Below are 13,619 nucleotides of genomic sequence, written 5' to 3'. Positions count from 1 at the left end.
CAACACTGGTACTCAATCAACCAATGGTGCATGAAGTGAAGCACCATTAGATAACTTCAGATTTAGGAAGGACTTAAATACTGGTTTAGAAACAGAGTTGTTGATTTGTGGAACAGATTACCAGACAACATAATAGACATGGGATCACCTGATTGTTTCAAGCATAGTTTAGACATATACAAATGAGTTTGGATGGATATACTGTAATTAGGAGCTGCCTCATATGGGGTAATAAGCCTTCTGCAGTTTCCATAAGTCTTATGTTTTTCACTCGAATCATATCCAATCCAAATGCAATAGAATTATACTGGATTGGTACTTTTCTTATTAATTGAGCCTGGCCCAGGGAGTAGAATAACTCTCAGAACTCTCTCCATGTAAATACCTTATGGTTGTAAGTTCGAATGGTTCAAACTCCTGGTAAATACCTCATCATTTTAAGATTTCAAAGGATAACTTGAGCCTCCAGTAATATAGGGCCCCTAGAAAAATTTTACTCGATTCCTATTAATCTAATATATTATATAAATAAAAGAACTCGCAAATATATGAATTACTACCTTAGACACACCACACTGACTTGTCTTCACAGTTAAATCAATTTTGCCTTTCACACCATATTTTGGTGACCAAATATTCTCTTCAATGTCCTGGATCTCCACTATCTTTCCATTCCACTGATTTCTTCTTTGTTCCTTTTCTTGCACTTTGTCTGAAAATAATAATGTGTATCAAACTTTGTTAAATAACATGTTTTGTTCTGTATTGTCACAATAACTTATCACAATGAAATGATTAATAAAAAATTTACATTATGTGCTTCCTACCTAAAGATGTATGATTTGAATCGAGGTATACTTGTGACCAAGCATGTATACGAGGTATAAAATTAATCATTTCTTCATAAATAGTTGCCTCTGGTACCCCAATACCATACAGATCCCGTAGAATCTTCGGTTGTGACATCAATTCTCGCATTACTTTGTCAAGTTCAGCATGGGTCTTAATCTTGTTTTTAACTACCTGAAAAAATATATATTTTACCTTATTAATTTAATTTCAAATATAGAATAACGTGCATTATAGTATTAACAAAAAACAGAACTCCAACAATAAACAAAATCCATACCAGTCAGTAACAAGAGGATCATATTAGAGGACAATGTACTGTGCTAATTCAGCAAAGCCCCAAATCACGCAATGGTTCAATAAAGTAATAAAACAAAGATAATTTGTTGCAACAGTTTGTTATTTTCTTTGTTCTGGATGAGTTTATTCATACTGTACTGTCCCCGGTAGGCCTAAGAACTTCATTCGCTTGACTGAGGGCAGGGTCTAATACATTCATATCAGCTCAAATAGCTACAGGGAGCCGAAGGGGTTTCCCTCAGAAGTGCGTATCAAAATTTGTGTAATCAATTAAAAAATTAAACTAGACCAATTCTATTATTCAAACTGACCTCTTGGAAAAGTTGATGCACCAGAGATCCAATAAGCATCAACTGGTTACTTGAGTCCATGCCTTTGAAGCGTTCATTCAAGACAGCCTTACGACGACAGAAAACAGCCGACACAACAGAGGTTCCAGAGATAAGGAAGTCTGGGTTGATCACGATGAGGCCCTAATACATTACAAACATTAAAGAATTTATATAATTATTAGAATGGAATATCTACAACTTTCATTTGACTCCTCTGAAAAAACATGAAGTATTCAAAATAATAGCCTTTTCAATAAGTTTTCATTATACATTTGAAACATGTCTAGGTTTTATTAAAGATAACATCATTTCCATGGGATATGAAATGGATGAAGTACAATGAACAGAATATTAAGTTACTTTAGTTAATAATCTTATCCTGATATCTAAATTGCTGACCAAAAACTAGTAGTATCCAATCGATTTAACAATCTCTTATTTAACGTTACGCCTGTTCTAAAGACCAATTTTTAGATCGTTAACTGGCGCCTTATTTATAGTCATTGGCCGTTAAATCCCGAATACAGAACAGTACAGTATTGAGTTTACAGTCTGGTACGTGTTAAACTGGAGGCCAGTATTAACATGTAACAATGCCTGACACAGTCAGTCAGGCATTAACAGTCAAAGGCAGTTAGGCATTCACAGTTGTGGTAGCAGCCAGTCACAGTTTGTAAATAACATAAGTCAGATGTTGTTTACAGAACACCAACATCATGTACTCTCACAATCCTAATGTACCTATTGTATATAAGTCACCCAGTCATGGAAGTCAGGTTGGTCGGTCAGTCCAGTCAGTCAGTGCAGTTAGGGCAGTCTACCTCCAAGGCCATCATCTAGTAGGAAGGCAGCCAAGAACTTGAACCATATTAATACCGTATGGGCCATCTACACGTGCCTGGAGGGGAGGGGGGATATATCTGGGAGGGTATGGCATGGGGGGATGGGGAGGGGGGTAGGATGGAGCTGGTTTGGGGAAGCTGAGGGGATGTGCTGTGACCACAGCCAGTCTGAGATAGTCCACCAGCAACCCAAGCCCATTAAAACCTGCCCACCAGCCTAAACGTATCCCAGTTAACCTGAACCCACCCCAGTCCACCCAACTGCCCGACCCCCCCCCCAAGCCTGCCCACTTACCCAAGAATGCCCACCCGCCTGAACCCACCCAAGCCCGTCCACCCGCCTGAACCCACCCAAGCCCGTCCACCTGCCTGAACCCACCCAAGCCTGCCTGAAGCCACCCAAGCCCACCCACCCAAGACTGCCCGAACCCCCACTTCCCTAAACCCACCCACCCACCAAAGCCCGCCCACCTACCAAAACCCACCCAAGTCCACCTACCAGCCCACTTGCCTGAACCCACTCAAATACGCCCAGAAAGCCCACCCACCCACCCGAACCCACCCAAGACAGCCCAAACCAACCCAAGCCCACCCAAGTCTGCCCAAATCCACCCACCCACCTGGCCAAACCCAACCAAATCCACCTACCAGCCAGTTAACTATCCAGCCAGCAAACTTGTCTGCCCACCCACCTACCAGCCAATTAACCAGCCAGTTCACCCCACCATCCATCCTATTTCTCTCCCAAATATGACTAAACAGTTAAGAACATTTTAAAACCTTTGGATTTAGCAGACCTTCAGATTTAACGACTTGGGTACAGCACCATATAGGTTGTTAAATCAAGTGGATACTTATTCATTAGTAACAATTTTAAGAAGTCACATTTTGCAGCCAAATAAAATAATGTAGAAGATATGTATTTCTTTGCTTAACATGAAAATCATACACAACAAATTTAAATAAAAAAAATTACCTTAGAATTGTCAACAGTAAAATGTCCATCAACAGGATTTGCAAAGAGAATGTGTACAATATCTCCTTCCAAAACCACACTTTGTGACCTGAAAATTGTTTAACATTAAGCTAAGCACATAACTGTATCAAAACAGCACTTTTTGGGGAAGCCCCTACGGCTCCCCAGACCTATCCAGGCTGATATGGATATTCCTAACTTTGGCATCAGTCAATGTGGGGTGGAGTTCCAGGCCTACCGGGGACCACGAGCCAGAACCTGGCTTCCCCCTTCGAGAGGTACGGGGAGAAATGGCCCCATAGAATACCCATGTGATTTTGAAGCATTCTATATCTGCCATCGACTGGGACAGGCACCTAGAAAGGTAAGTGTCACAAAACAAACCCCTATTCTGGTTAAAAACAACAAAAATAGACAAACGAGTGGACAGAACGCCCCAATTGAAAACGAGCAAACGAGCATGACGTCACACGAGCCGCACCTGCGCAGCTCCCCCCCTCCTTGGGAGGAGGAAGGGGGTAGCCCGAGACCCCCGCGCTGGTGACCCAACCTGCCGTTCCTCGGCTGGTGGGATAAAGCTCGGTCGTTGTGGCTCCAGCTACAGATTCTTATTTGTGCTGAGCCTGGCTTCAGTACAGTACTTCTCTTAGGTGATGTGCAAGCTGGGAGTCATATTCACAGGTACTCGGGCTGCATGTGCTTAGGGGTCACATTACCTGAGTGCCCTGTAAGTATCACCCTAGGGGCTTGGGATTTACCTTCCACAAGACAACTTGGGTCTACCTCTGTTGGTGTTTTGCTGCTTGGTGATTAACCGGCCAGTGTTTTTTTTTTTTTTTTTTTTTTTTTTTTTTTTGGGGGGGGGGGGGGGGGTTCCTTCCTGGTTTGCCTTGGGTTATGTGGTAGTTTTTGCACAGGTAGGGGTACTGTGTAGCTAGTTTTTACCAATGACAGTGTCATTGGTAACATTCACTTGCCTATATATTGTCAGTTTACCGGCTCTGTTCCCTCTCGGTACGCTGTCCTCTTGCAAGGTTTTTCTTTTATTTTTATTTTTGCCTGGTGGGGGAATCTGCCTTGGTGTTCCTTTCCCTTATACTAGGGTTGCTTGTGTTTGGTGGTACCCCCTGCTTCACCCTCGTGAGTGGACATGTCCAAGGGGTTCAGCATTAGCAGTGTTGATTGGTAACTTGGGTGCCAGTTGGCAGTACCCCGCCTGGGTAAACCCTTAGCAGACCTAGGGAAGGATGCCCGTAAGTGCATACAGCCCCAATACAGATGAGACGCCTGGCCATCACACACACAACAACACTGCAACCATAGAGGTCACCACAAAGGCAAAACACCGCTTTGGAATTCGAGGCCAGAGAAGATATCTGCCGTGGACCACATTAGCGAATGAACTGGATTGCCAGGTAGACGGCACAGGGAGATCTGGGGCTCCCCCACCTCTCGGGGAGGGGAGGGCTGTGCGGACAAGTGGTGCGGCAGTGGAGTGTAACGTTTGCATGTTTCCTTGGGACTGGAGGGAGTTCTGCCTCTCTTTTCGATTTGTGGTTGTAGTTTTCTTACCATGTGAGGTTTGTTTTATTATGCTTACCTTTCTGGGTGCCTAACCTCAGTTGATTGCAGATAAGGAAAACCCCCAACTACAAGGGAGGGTTTTCCAGGGCCATTGCTCCCTGCACCTCTGTGAGGGTGGCCAGGTTCCAGCTCGTGGTCCCCAGTAGGCTGAACTCGATAGACTAATGCCCCGGTCTAATGTATCACATATTAGCCCCGATAGCTCCAGGGAGCTGCAGGGGCTTCCCACAGAAAATCCTTTCACACACACACTTACACCATAAATGCAGGTTACGTATTAAATCAGTTTGACAGCCACACATTTACTGAACTATATTTGATTCTTCATGGAGAAACAGCCTTTAATTATAAGCAAAATCTATTGAATAGAAGGGGCAAATGGAAATATTACAGACCCTGCCCCTAGAGTTAACACAATATTTCTGTATAGTACTCTTACTATGTGGCAGTAGCATAGACTACTTATACTGTGCTATATAACTTCAAGTGCTCTGTCAAATTACATGTATGAAGGTGCTTACAGTAATAAAACAGGCCTTACCAAAATCCACTAAGTGTACATGTTTTGACACTCTTGTCTTGGACAGAAGTAAGCTGAAGCAGAAGCTCCCCCTTATAAGAGTCCCGCTCCACTGCAGTTACTATATGACGTCCAAAGTTTCCCTGCGAGACATAAGAATCCTTGCCCAGGCCTTCATTGAGAAGTTTTTTCACTTGCCTATATATAAAAAAATTACATTATAATTTATTTATTCTATAAATTAAGTCATGCAATGTAATGTATATTCCAAGGTTGCAGTAATGGTACTGTACTGTACTTATAAAAAATATATTACATAAAAGATTTAAAAGCAATCCACATATTACTTACTTATTTTGAATTTCTAATGCCTTGTTTTCTTTAATTTGCTGTTTAAATGGAGACATCTTTTCAAAATCCTCAGCTAAGTCATCATCAAACATGTCATGAAAAGTATCCTCAAAAATATCTGATATTTTTGTCTTGGAAGACACTTCATCCAACACGAGATTGTCTTCAACTGACTTATCAACAGTAAAGCCTTGAGAAGACTCATCCCCAAACGGAATGGAATTTCTTTCTAAGGATCTTGTCACATTTTCCTGATTCATGTTTTCCTCATTACTTCTGAATGCATCTTCTGTATTTTCTTGAATCTGAGATAACATGGAAAAAGCTTCTTCCTTAATTTCCAAAGATGGTTTTCCTGTACCAGTACATGGTTCACCCTTTTGATCCCTCAAAATATCTTTGTCTGATACTTGCAAATGTTTTTTCGGTAATTGTTTACAAAATTTTATATTTATATCTTTTATCTTTTCTTGAGAGTTTGTATCAGGTTTCAACATACTAATGCTTCCATCGATCTCTCCAAGCTGAAGCATGATGGAATCTCGATCATTTACTGGAGAACAGCTGTTAAATTTGCCACGTAGATTCAATTTGCAACTGCTAATTTCCTCATCTCCTACCACACATTCTGAACCATTGACTCTTTTGGAATCTGGAGAAACACCTGCTCCAGTAATTGCAGGTCTTTTCACTGACAATGAATTCCTGCTTAACTTCATTTTAGATTCATCAAATGCGTATGAAATCTTAGATTTTTCTGAAATTTTTTTAGATAATAAACTTATATTTACTTTCTTCTTCATTGACAAAGACCCAGGCTTGATGACTGATAATTTAGATATATTAGAGGATTTATGAGACCGCAAGGCAGTGGAATCTATTTTGTGCTTAACACTTAAGTCGGATTTGGAACATAAACTACTATTGGTTAAGTTACATTTGTTATATGCGTCAGGAGTTGCAGGAATGATATCTGGACTCCTTGTGATATTCCTACATGAAATTATACTTATGTTACATTTTTTTACCTCTGGAGTACATTCAATAATATCAAGGTCTGAATCAACAGAAGAATCAAGGCAATTTCTGTCATCTTTTATAGGAGATTCTATTTTATCTGAGACTATACTGGATTTCTGCTCCATTATTTTACAATCTTCATTTTCCGAACATGTGACTGTTGACTTGGAGTACAACGCACTTGAATTTTCTGTTTTATAAGATATATCCTTAGTTGTAAACTTAGTAGAACTACTTCCATCTTTTCCATGACAAATGACCTTTGTTCTCAATGAATCACAAACTCTCAAATGATTACTATCTTTAGTTGGTGCTGTAGTTGCTGAGAAAAATGAGGAAATCTTCATTTGACCATTTTGTTTTGAAAGCTGGAAGAAAGAAAGAAAATAATTTAAAGCAGCTGGCATTTCTAACCCACTGACAAATATGTAATACCCTATACTATACACGAGAACTGGCAAGAAATGAACAACTGTGGATGAACAAGTGGTTATGATTGCCGAGCTTCACTCCAAAACAAATTAAAAAATTTTCTTACCCTTGCAGATTAAACAGCATTTTTTGTGGTCAAATAATAAAACACTTAATAAAATAAAAAAAAAAAAACAGCATTGAATGTAATAAAACACTATTTTGAGGGCGAGTCCTGGAGGCTCCCGGAGCTATCCATGGCTGATATGAATACCCTAACTATTTTGCATCAGTCGATGTGGGTGGAGTTCTAGGCCTACTGGGGACCACGAGCCAGAACCTGGTCCCCTCTCGCTGAGGCACGAGGAGCAATGGCCCATAGAAATGCACATGTGATTTGGAGTATTTTATATCTGCCATCGACTGGGACAGGCACCGAGAGCACCGACCGCCTCTTGGATGCATCCCTGTTTTCGTCTTCAGTGAAGTAGCTCCAAGGAGCTGTAGAGGCTCCCCACAGAAAACCAGCATTGAATGTAATGAAACGCCATTTTCTGGGTGAGTCCCAGAGGCTCCCCGGCAACCCTCCATCCCTCTGGTCGGCGGTTTTTGCGTTTAAAAAATGAATTAAAAATTTGTCCAATCTATGGACCAACCTAAATTCAAAAGTAAAACCAAAAAGTACCTAATTACCTAATTTCTACCTCACAATTTCCCACTTTGTGCTACCCCACTCACCTAATTTAGTACTTAAAGATACTGTATTCAACTTCATCAATATAATCTATCCTATCAATTTGTAATGTACAAAATACAAACAAATACTGTACAAATATTTATTCAGGTAAAGTACATACATAGATACAAAACGTTGATGGATTTATAGATAGAACTAGTACATACAATGCCTAAAGCCACTATTACGCAATGCATTTCGGGCAGGAAAAACACTAAAACTAAAACGTAATACTAATTGAGATTAAAGTATAAATTGTGTTAAGAAAAAAAATAAAACAAAAAAAGGGGGGGGGGGGTCCTGGCAGAAAAAATAGTAAAAATACAATTTGGACAACAAACAGCATTGTTTAAAATAGTAGACATGGGTTGACATTTTAGGGGTAAGATAGGTTACATGGAGTTAATTAGGTAGTACTTATTTAATTAGTAATTAGGTAGGTTACAGGGAATTTATTAGGTAGTGCTTCGTTTTTATCTTAAACTGGTTGGGAGAGGTACAGTCTTTAATTAAATTAATTAACATAATTGGGAAGGTCATTAGAGCATTTCTAGTTTGATTAAGTCTTACTCTTGGAAAATCAAATTGGTATTTGTTTCTGGTGTGGTGCTCATTGGTTCTGTTACAACCTTCTAGGAAGCATTTAAGGTCAGGATTGACATTACAGTTCAGCATTTTATATATATAAAATGCACATGAGAGTATGTACAGTGACTTAATATCTAAAATAGAAATACTCTACAAATCAAGGGACCCAGAATGTGGAATGACCTTCCCAACCATGTTAAAGACTACCTCTCTCAACCAGTTTAAGATAAAAACGAAGCACTACCTAATAAATTCCCTGTAACCTACTTTACCCCCTCTATTGTCAACCCATGTCTGGTTTTTTAAACAACGCTGTTTGTCGACCTAATTGTATTAGTGCTGCTTTTTCAGCCATATTCTCCCCTTTCTTATTTTTATTTTTATTTGTTCTCAACTCCCCTTTCTTATTTTTATTTTTATTTGTTCTCAACACATTTTATACTTTAAACTCAAATTAGTATTAGGTTCTAGTCTTTAATGTCTTTCCTGCCCGAAACGCTTTGCGTAATAGTGGCTTTAGGTATTGCATGTACTAGCTCTATCTATAAATCCATCAACTTTGTATCTTACCTACTATGTATGTACCTTACCTGAATAAAAAATTTAATTTAATTTAATTTAACATTCAGAGATATAAGAATACAACCCAAGCTACAGACTAACATGAAAACATCTCAACATACCAATGGCTTCCCCTTCAACTTGCCCATATCGCTTGCTCAAAGGAAGCGGAACTCCCACGTTTTATTTCTAACTACATAAATGGCTTCGTTTCTTAATAATATCGCCTCGTGTGCTGCTCCGTCACAACACTAAATACTGTCACATGAACCTGGCGGGAACGTCATGGAGGAAGCAAAATGTTATTGAGAAATAGATATTCGATATTTGCTCTAATTTCAGATTTTTATATCACAGTATAGTTTTATTTATCTAATTTGCTTAAATATAGGTAGAATAATGTGATAATTACACAGAAAGTAATTGTTATTGAATTATATATTTCCATTTATATTCTGGTTTAGGGGTACCGTCAGAGGATGAAACTCCTCTGCTATTGGCTGAACAAAATACTCTAGTAATATTTGACCCAATTAAATGCTAGTCGCATACATCAATACCACAGTATAATAATAATAATAATAATAATAATAATAATAATAATAATAATAATAATAATAATAATAATAATAATAATAATAATAATAATAATAATAATAATAATAACATGATGGCAATAACAATATACAATAATAACAATAACAAATAAATAGTAATAACAATAACAATGATGGAAAGTTCCTTGGCCTATACTTGGACAAGAGACTAGCTCAACTTCAGCACCCACATACAACACATAACTAAAAAAAGTTTCTAAAACAGTTGGTATACTCTTTAAGATCAGATATTATGTACCCTACTCTGCTTCAAGTTCAAGTTCAAGTATGTTTAATAAGACAAGAAAAAAGATACATCTCAAAGAGATAGAGTAGCTTAGGCTATTTCTACCCCCCCCCCCTCTATTTCAAGTCCCTCAAGGTGCGCACAAATTCAGTGAGTAGATACACAAATCACAATACAACATTTAACATTGCAGATAAATATTGTTACGATATATCGTATTGTGTTATTTCATCGCATAAAGGCACTATTATTTAAGTCATACGTTCATTATTACAGGAAAAACGAGGTTAACAACCATGGAGGTCGTTAACTGTCAGCACGGTATGGCTCGTCCGGTGGCGGGAATTTCTGTTAGCCAATCAGAACCACCGGGCGAGGTAACGTGTGCTGGCCGGAGCATGTGGAGAGACAGACATCTACTCGCCTCCATTGAGTCTGAATACTGAAATCCATTAACAAAAAACACGACCTTGAGAAGAAGTATAGGTTAGGAATTGTCTCCAAAGAATTCTCAAAGAATTACTCATTATTGCTATCTAAGATAATTAGACGAGCCAAAACTAAATACTACGAAGATAAATTTACTCAAATAAAGAGCAACATTAAACAAACTTGGAGCACAATTTCACAAATATTGGGATCAAAGAAATCTTTAAATAACAAACCGACTCTCCTGTCTAATAACGATGGTCAGCTTTCAGCCTCTGATTCTGCTATCGAGTTCAATAGGTTCTTCTCTTCCATTGGTTCATCCCTTGCAAATGATATTCCATCTTCCAGTACTGACATTAAGGACTATCTTACAGGTAACTATCCACAGTCTCTGTACCTAAAGCCTATTAACTCCACTGACGTCAATGAGATAATCCTTTCCCTTAAAACCAAGTCTGGTGCCCTTGAGGAGATACCAACTTTAATTTACAAAAAAGCCTCCAGATCTTTAGCCCCTGCTATTGCTTTGCTCTTCAACAAGTCACTTGAACTCCAAACCTTTCCAGATATTCTAAAAAAAGCGAGAGTAACGCCTGTCCACAAATGTGGTGACCCCACAGATGTTAACAACTACAGACCTATATCAATCCTGCCAAACTTGTCAAAAAATTTTGAAAAACTTATATACAAGCAGCTTTACTCATATCTAGCCAAACTCAATATACTTAGCCCTTGCCAATATGGCTTCAGACCCAAAAAAAGCACTAACGATGCACTTATTAGTATGCTTAACTCGATTCATACAGCTCTTGATAAAAAGGAGTTCCCTGTTGGGTTATTTGTGGACCTGCGTAAAGCTTTTGATACTGTCAACCACCATAACCTTCTTCTTAAATTACATCATTATGGAGTCAGAGGACACTCCCTACAATACCTCGAGTCCTACCTTACTGACAGGCTCCAATATGTTTCTGTGAATAATACAATTTCTCCCACCCTACCCATCAACATTGGTGTTCCTCAGGGCAGCATACTTGGCCCTCTCCTCTTTCTCATCTACATTAATGACCTTCCAAATGCCTCCCAACACCTCAAACCAATTCTATTTGCTGACGACACAACCTTCATTTACTCCAGTCCTGACCCTCTTGCTCTAAATGCCACAGTAAATACTGAGCTAAATAAAGTCCATCTTTGGCTAACTGCCAACAAACTCACCCTTAACATTGACAAAACCTTCTATATTCTGTTTGGCAATAAATCCTCTAGTCTTATAAATCTCAAAATAAACAATACTCAAATTTGTAACAAATTAGATGGCAAATTCCTTGGCATTCTCATTGACCACAAGCTGAATTTCCAGGGACACATTCTAAATATATCAAAAAAAGTTTCAAAAACTGTGGGCATTCTTTCTAAGATCAGATATTATGTACCACGCCCTGCCCTGGTGACTCTCTATTACTCCCTTATCTATCCTTATCTCAACTATGGTATTTGTGCTTGGGGTTCTACTACCCAAAATCACTTACGTCCTCTAATTACCCAACACAAAGCCGCTATTAGAACAATATCCAACTCTGGCCCCAGACATCACTCGGTACCCCTACTCAAATCTCTTAATATGTTAGATATTAAGTCACTGCACATTCTCTCATGTGTATTATACATATATAAAACGCTAAACTATAATGCCAATCCTGATCTTAAAAGCTTCATAGAAGGTTGTAACAGAACCCATGAGCACCACACCAGAAATAAATACAGTTTTGATATTCCTAGAGTACGTCTTAATCAAACTAGAAATGCTCTGCAAATCAAGGGGCCCAGAATGTGGAATGACCTTCCCAACCATGTTAAAGACTGTACCTCTCTCAACCAGTTTAAGATAAAAACTAAACACTACCTAATAAATTCCCTGTAATCTACCTCACTCCTCTATTGTCAACCCATGTCTGTTATTTTTTTTTTTTTTTTTTTTTTTTTTTTTTTAATCAACACTGTTTGTCAACCTATTGTATTTGTGCTGCTTTTTCAGTCATGTTCCCCTTTTTTTTTATCTTTATTTGTATTTGTTCTCAACACCTTTTATTCTTTATGCTCAATTAGTATTAAGTTCTAGATATTAATGTTTTTCTTGCCCGAAACGCATTGCGTAATAGTGGCTTTAGGCATTGTATGTACTAGCTCTATCTATATATCAATCCATTAATGTAACATCACTTGTATGTATATACCTTACCTGAATAAACATCTGAATCTGAATCTGAATCTGAATCTGAATCTGAGTCAACAGGCTGTCGTCGCGTTTGGATGTGTGACCAACGGACCCAACTGTTAGTGTGCTCCACTCTCATGAAGGAAGAGGACCTCGAGACATGGTCGACGTTCTTGAAAGTTATGGAAGATAACAGTTTTGAGATTTAGAGGTCGGCGTGGAGGTAACGCGCTGATTTTCCTGATAGCGGTACAAATTGCAGGAAAGTAGATGATTTATAAGTGGGAAGATCAATCGGACAAGAGACGACCGTAGCATGGTCGTAGTATCTCTCTCAAGTTCAAGTATGTTTATTGAGATAAGCAATAAATACATCTCAAAGGGATAGAGTAAATTAGGCTATTTCTACCCCCCTCTACTTCAAGTTCCTCAAGGGGCGCACAAATTCAGTGAGTACAAATAGACATATAACAGTACAAGAATCCCACTTAACATTGCATACAGCAAGTACAGCATATAATTGTTACATTCTTTTGGCAAAAAATGGGATGAATTTTTCACTTCTTTCAATCTTGACTCTACACTCTCGCGAGTCGTGATTTTTCCCACAATACCGACACCTGGGGTCAAACTGGCATTTTCATGCCATATGTCCCCAACGTGAACACTTCATGCACAGTATGGGCTCCTCAACGTATTTTGCAACGTTCCTATAGCCTAGTCCTTGCACAAAAATTTTCTCCGGCGCCTCACCCTTTACCAAGGCAACAACCTGGCTTCGTTTGTCACCACGAACACTGTTTCTCTTCGCCCAGACAACATTATCATTGTTAAGAAGACAGTCAGGATCCAAATAAGTTGGAAACTTGAAAACTATGATCTTTGTGTGCAACATACCTTCTTCTGGAGGAACCATCACTACATTCTCAAAACCAACCGTCGTGAGGCGTTCCACGGCCTGTTCAGTCCCAACTGTTATGTAGGGCCGGTGAAGACCCTCCTTGAAAAGTGGTTCGTATTCCAAACATTGTTTAGCTAGACGTACCGTCCACTCTA

At 38.9% G+C, this 13,619-nt stretch overlaps 1 protein-coding gene across 1 annotated transcript in view; it reads right to left on the bottom strand.

The window, feature by feature from the left end:
- Dna2 (DNA replication helicase/nuclease 2) overlaps window positions 1-9,346 on the bottom strand; it is a 40,771-nt gene extending 31,425 nt beyond the window's left edge. The window contains exons 1-7 of the mRNA XM_045739956.2: window positions 9,193-9,346; window positions 5,755-7,142; window positions 5,425-5,601; window positions 3,300-3,387; window positions 1,461-1,622; window positions 828-1,023; window positions 561-712 (exon numbers count right to left, since the gene is read on the bottom strand). Coding sequence (XP_045595912.2) covers window positions 561-712; window positions 828-1,023; window positions 1,461-1,622; window positions 3,300-3,387; window positions 5,425-5,601; window positions 5,755-7,142; window positions 9,193-9,219 — 2,190 coding nt within the window. The 5' untranslated portion in view covers window positions 9,220-9,346. The remainder of the gene's footprint in view (window positions 1-560; window positions 713-827; window positions 1,024-1,460; window positions 1,623-3,299; window positions 3,388-5,424; window positions 5,602-5,754; window positions 7,143-9,192) is intronic.
- Window positions 9,347-13,619: the final 4,273 nt, after the last annotated feature.

Source organism: Procambarus clarkii, chromosome 26 (genome assembly GCF_040958095.1).
Source record: "Procambarus clarkii isolate CNS0578487 chromosome 26, FALCON_Pclarkii_2.0, whole genome shotgun sequence".
NCBI classification, from domain to species: Eukaryota; Metazoa; Arthropoda; class Malacostraca; order Decapoda; family Cambaridae; genus Procambarus; species Procambarus clarkii.
Note: the sequence above shows the minus strand (reverse complement) of the source record. Positions and strands in the feature narration are given on the sequence as shown.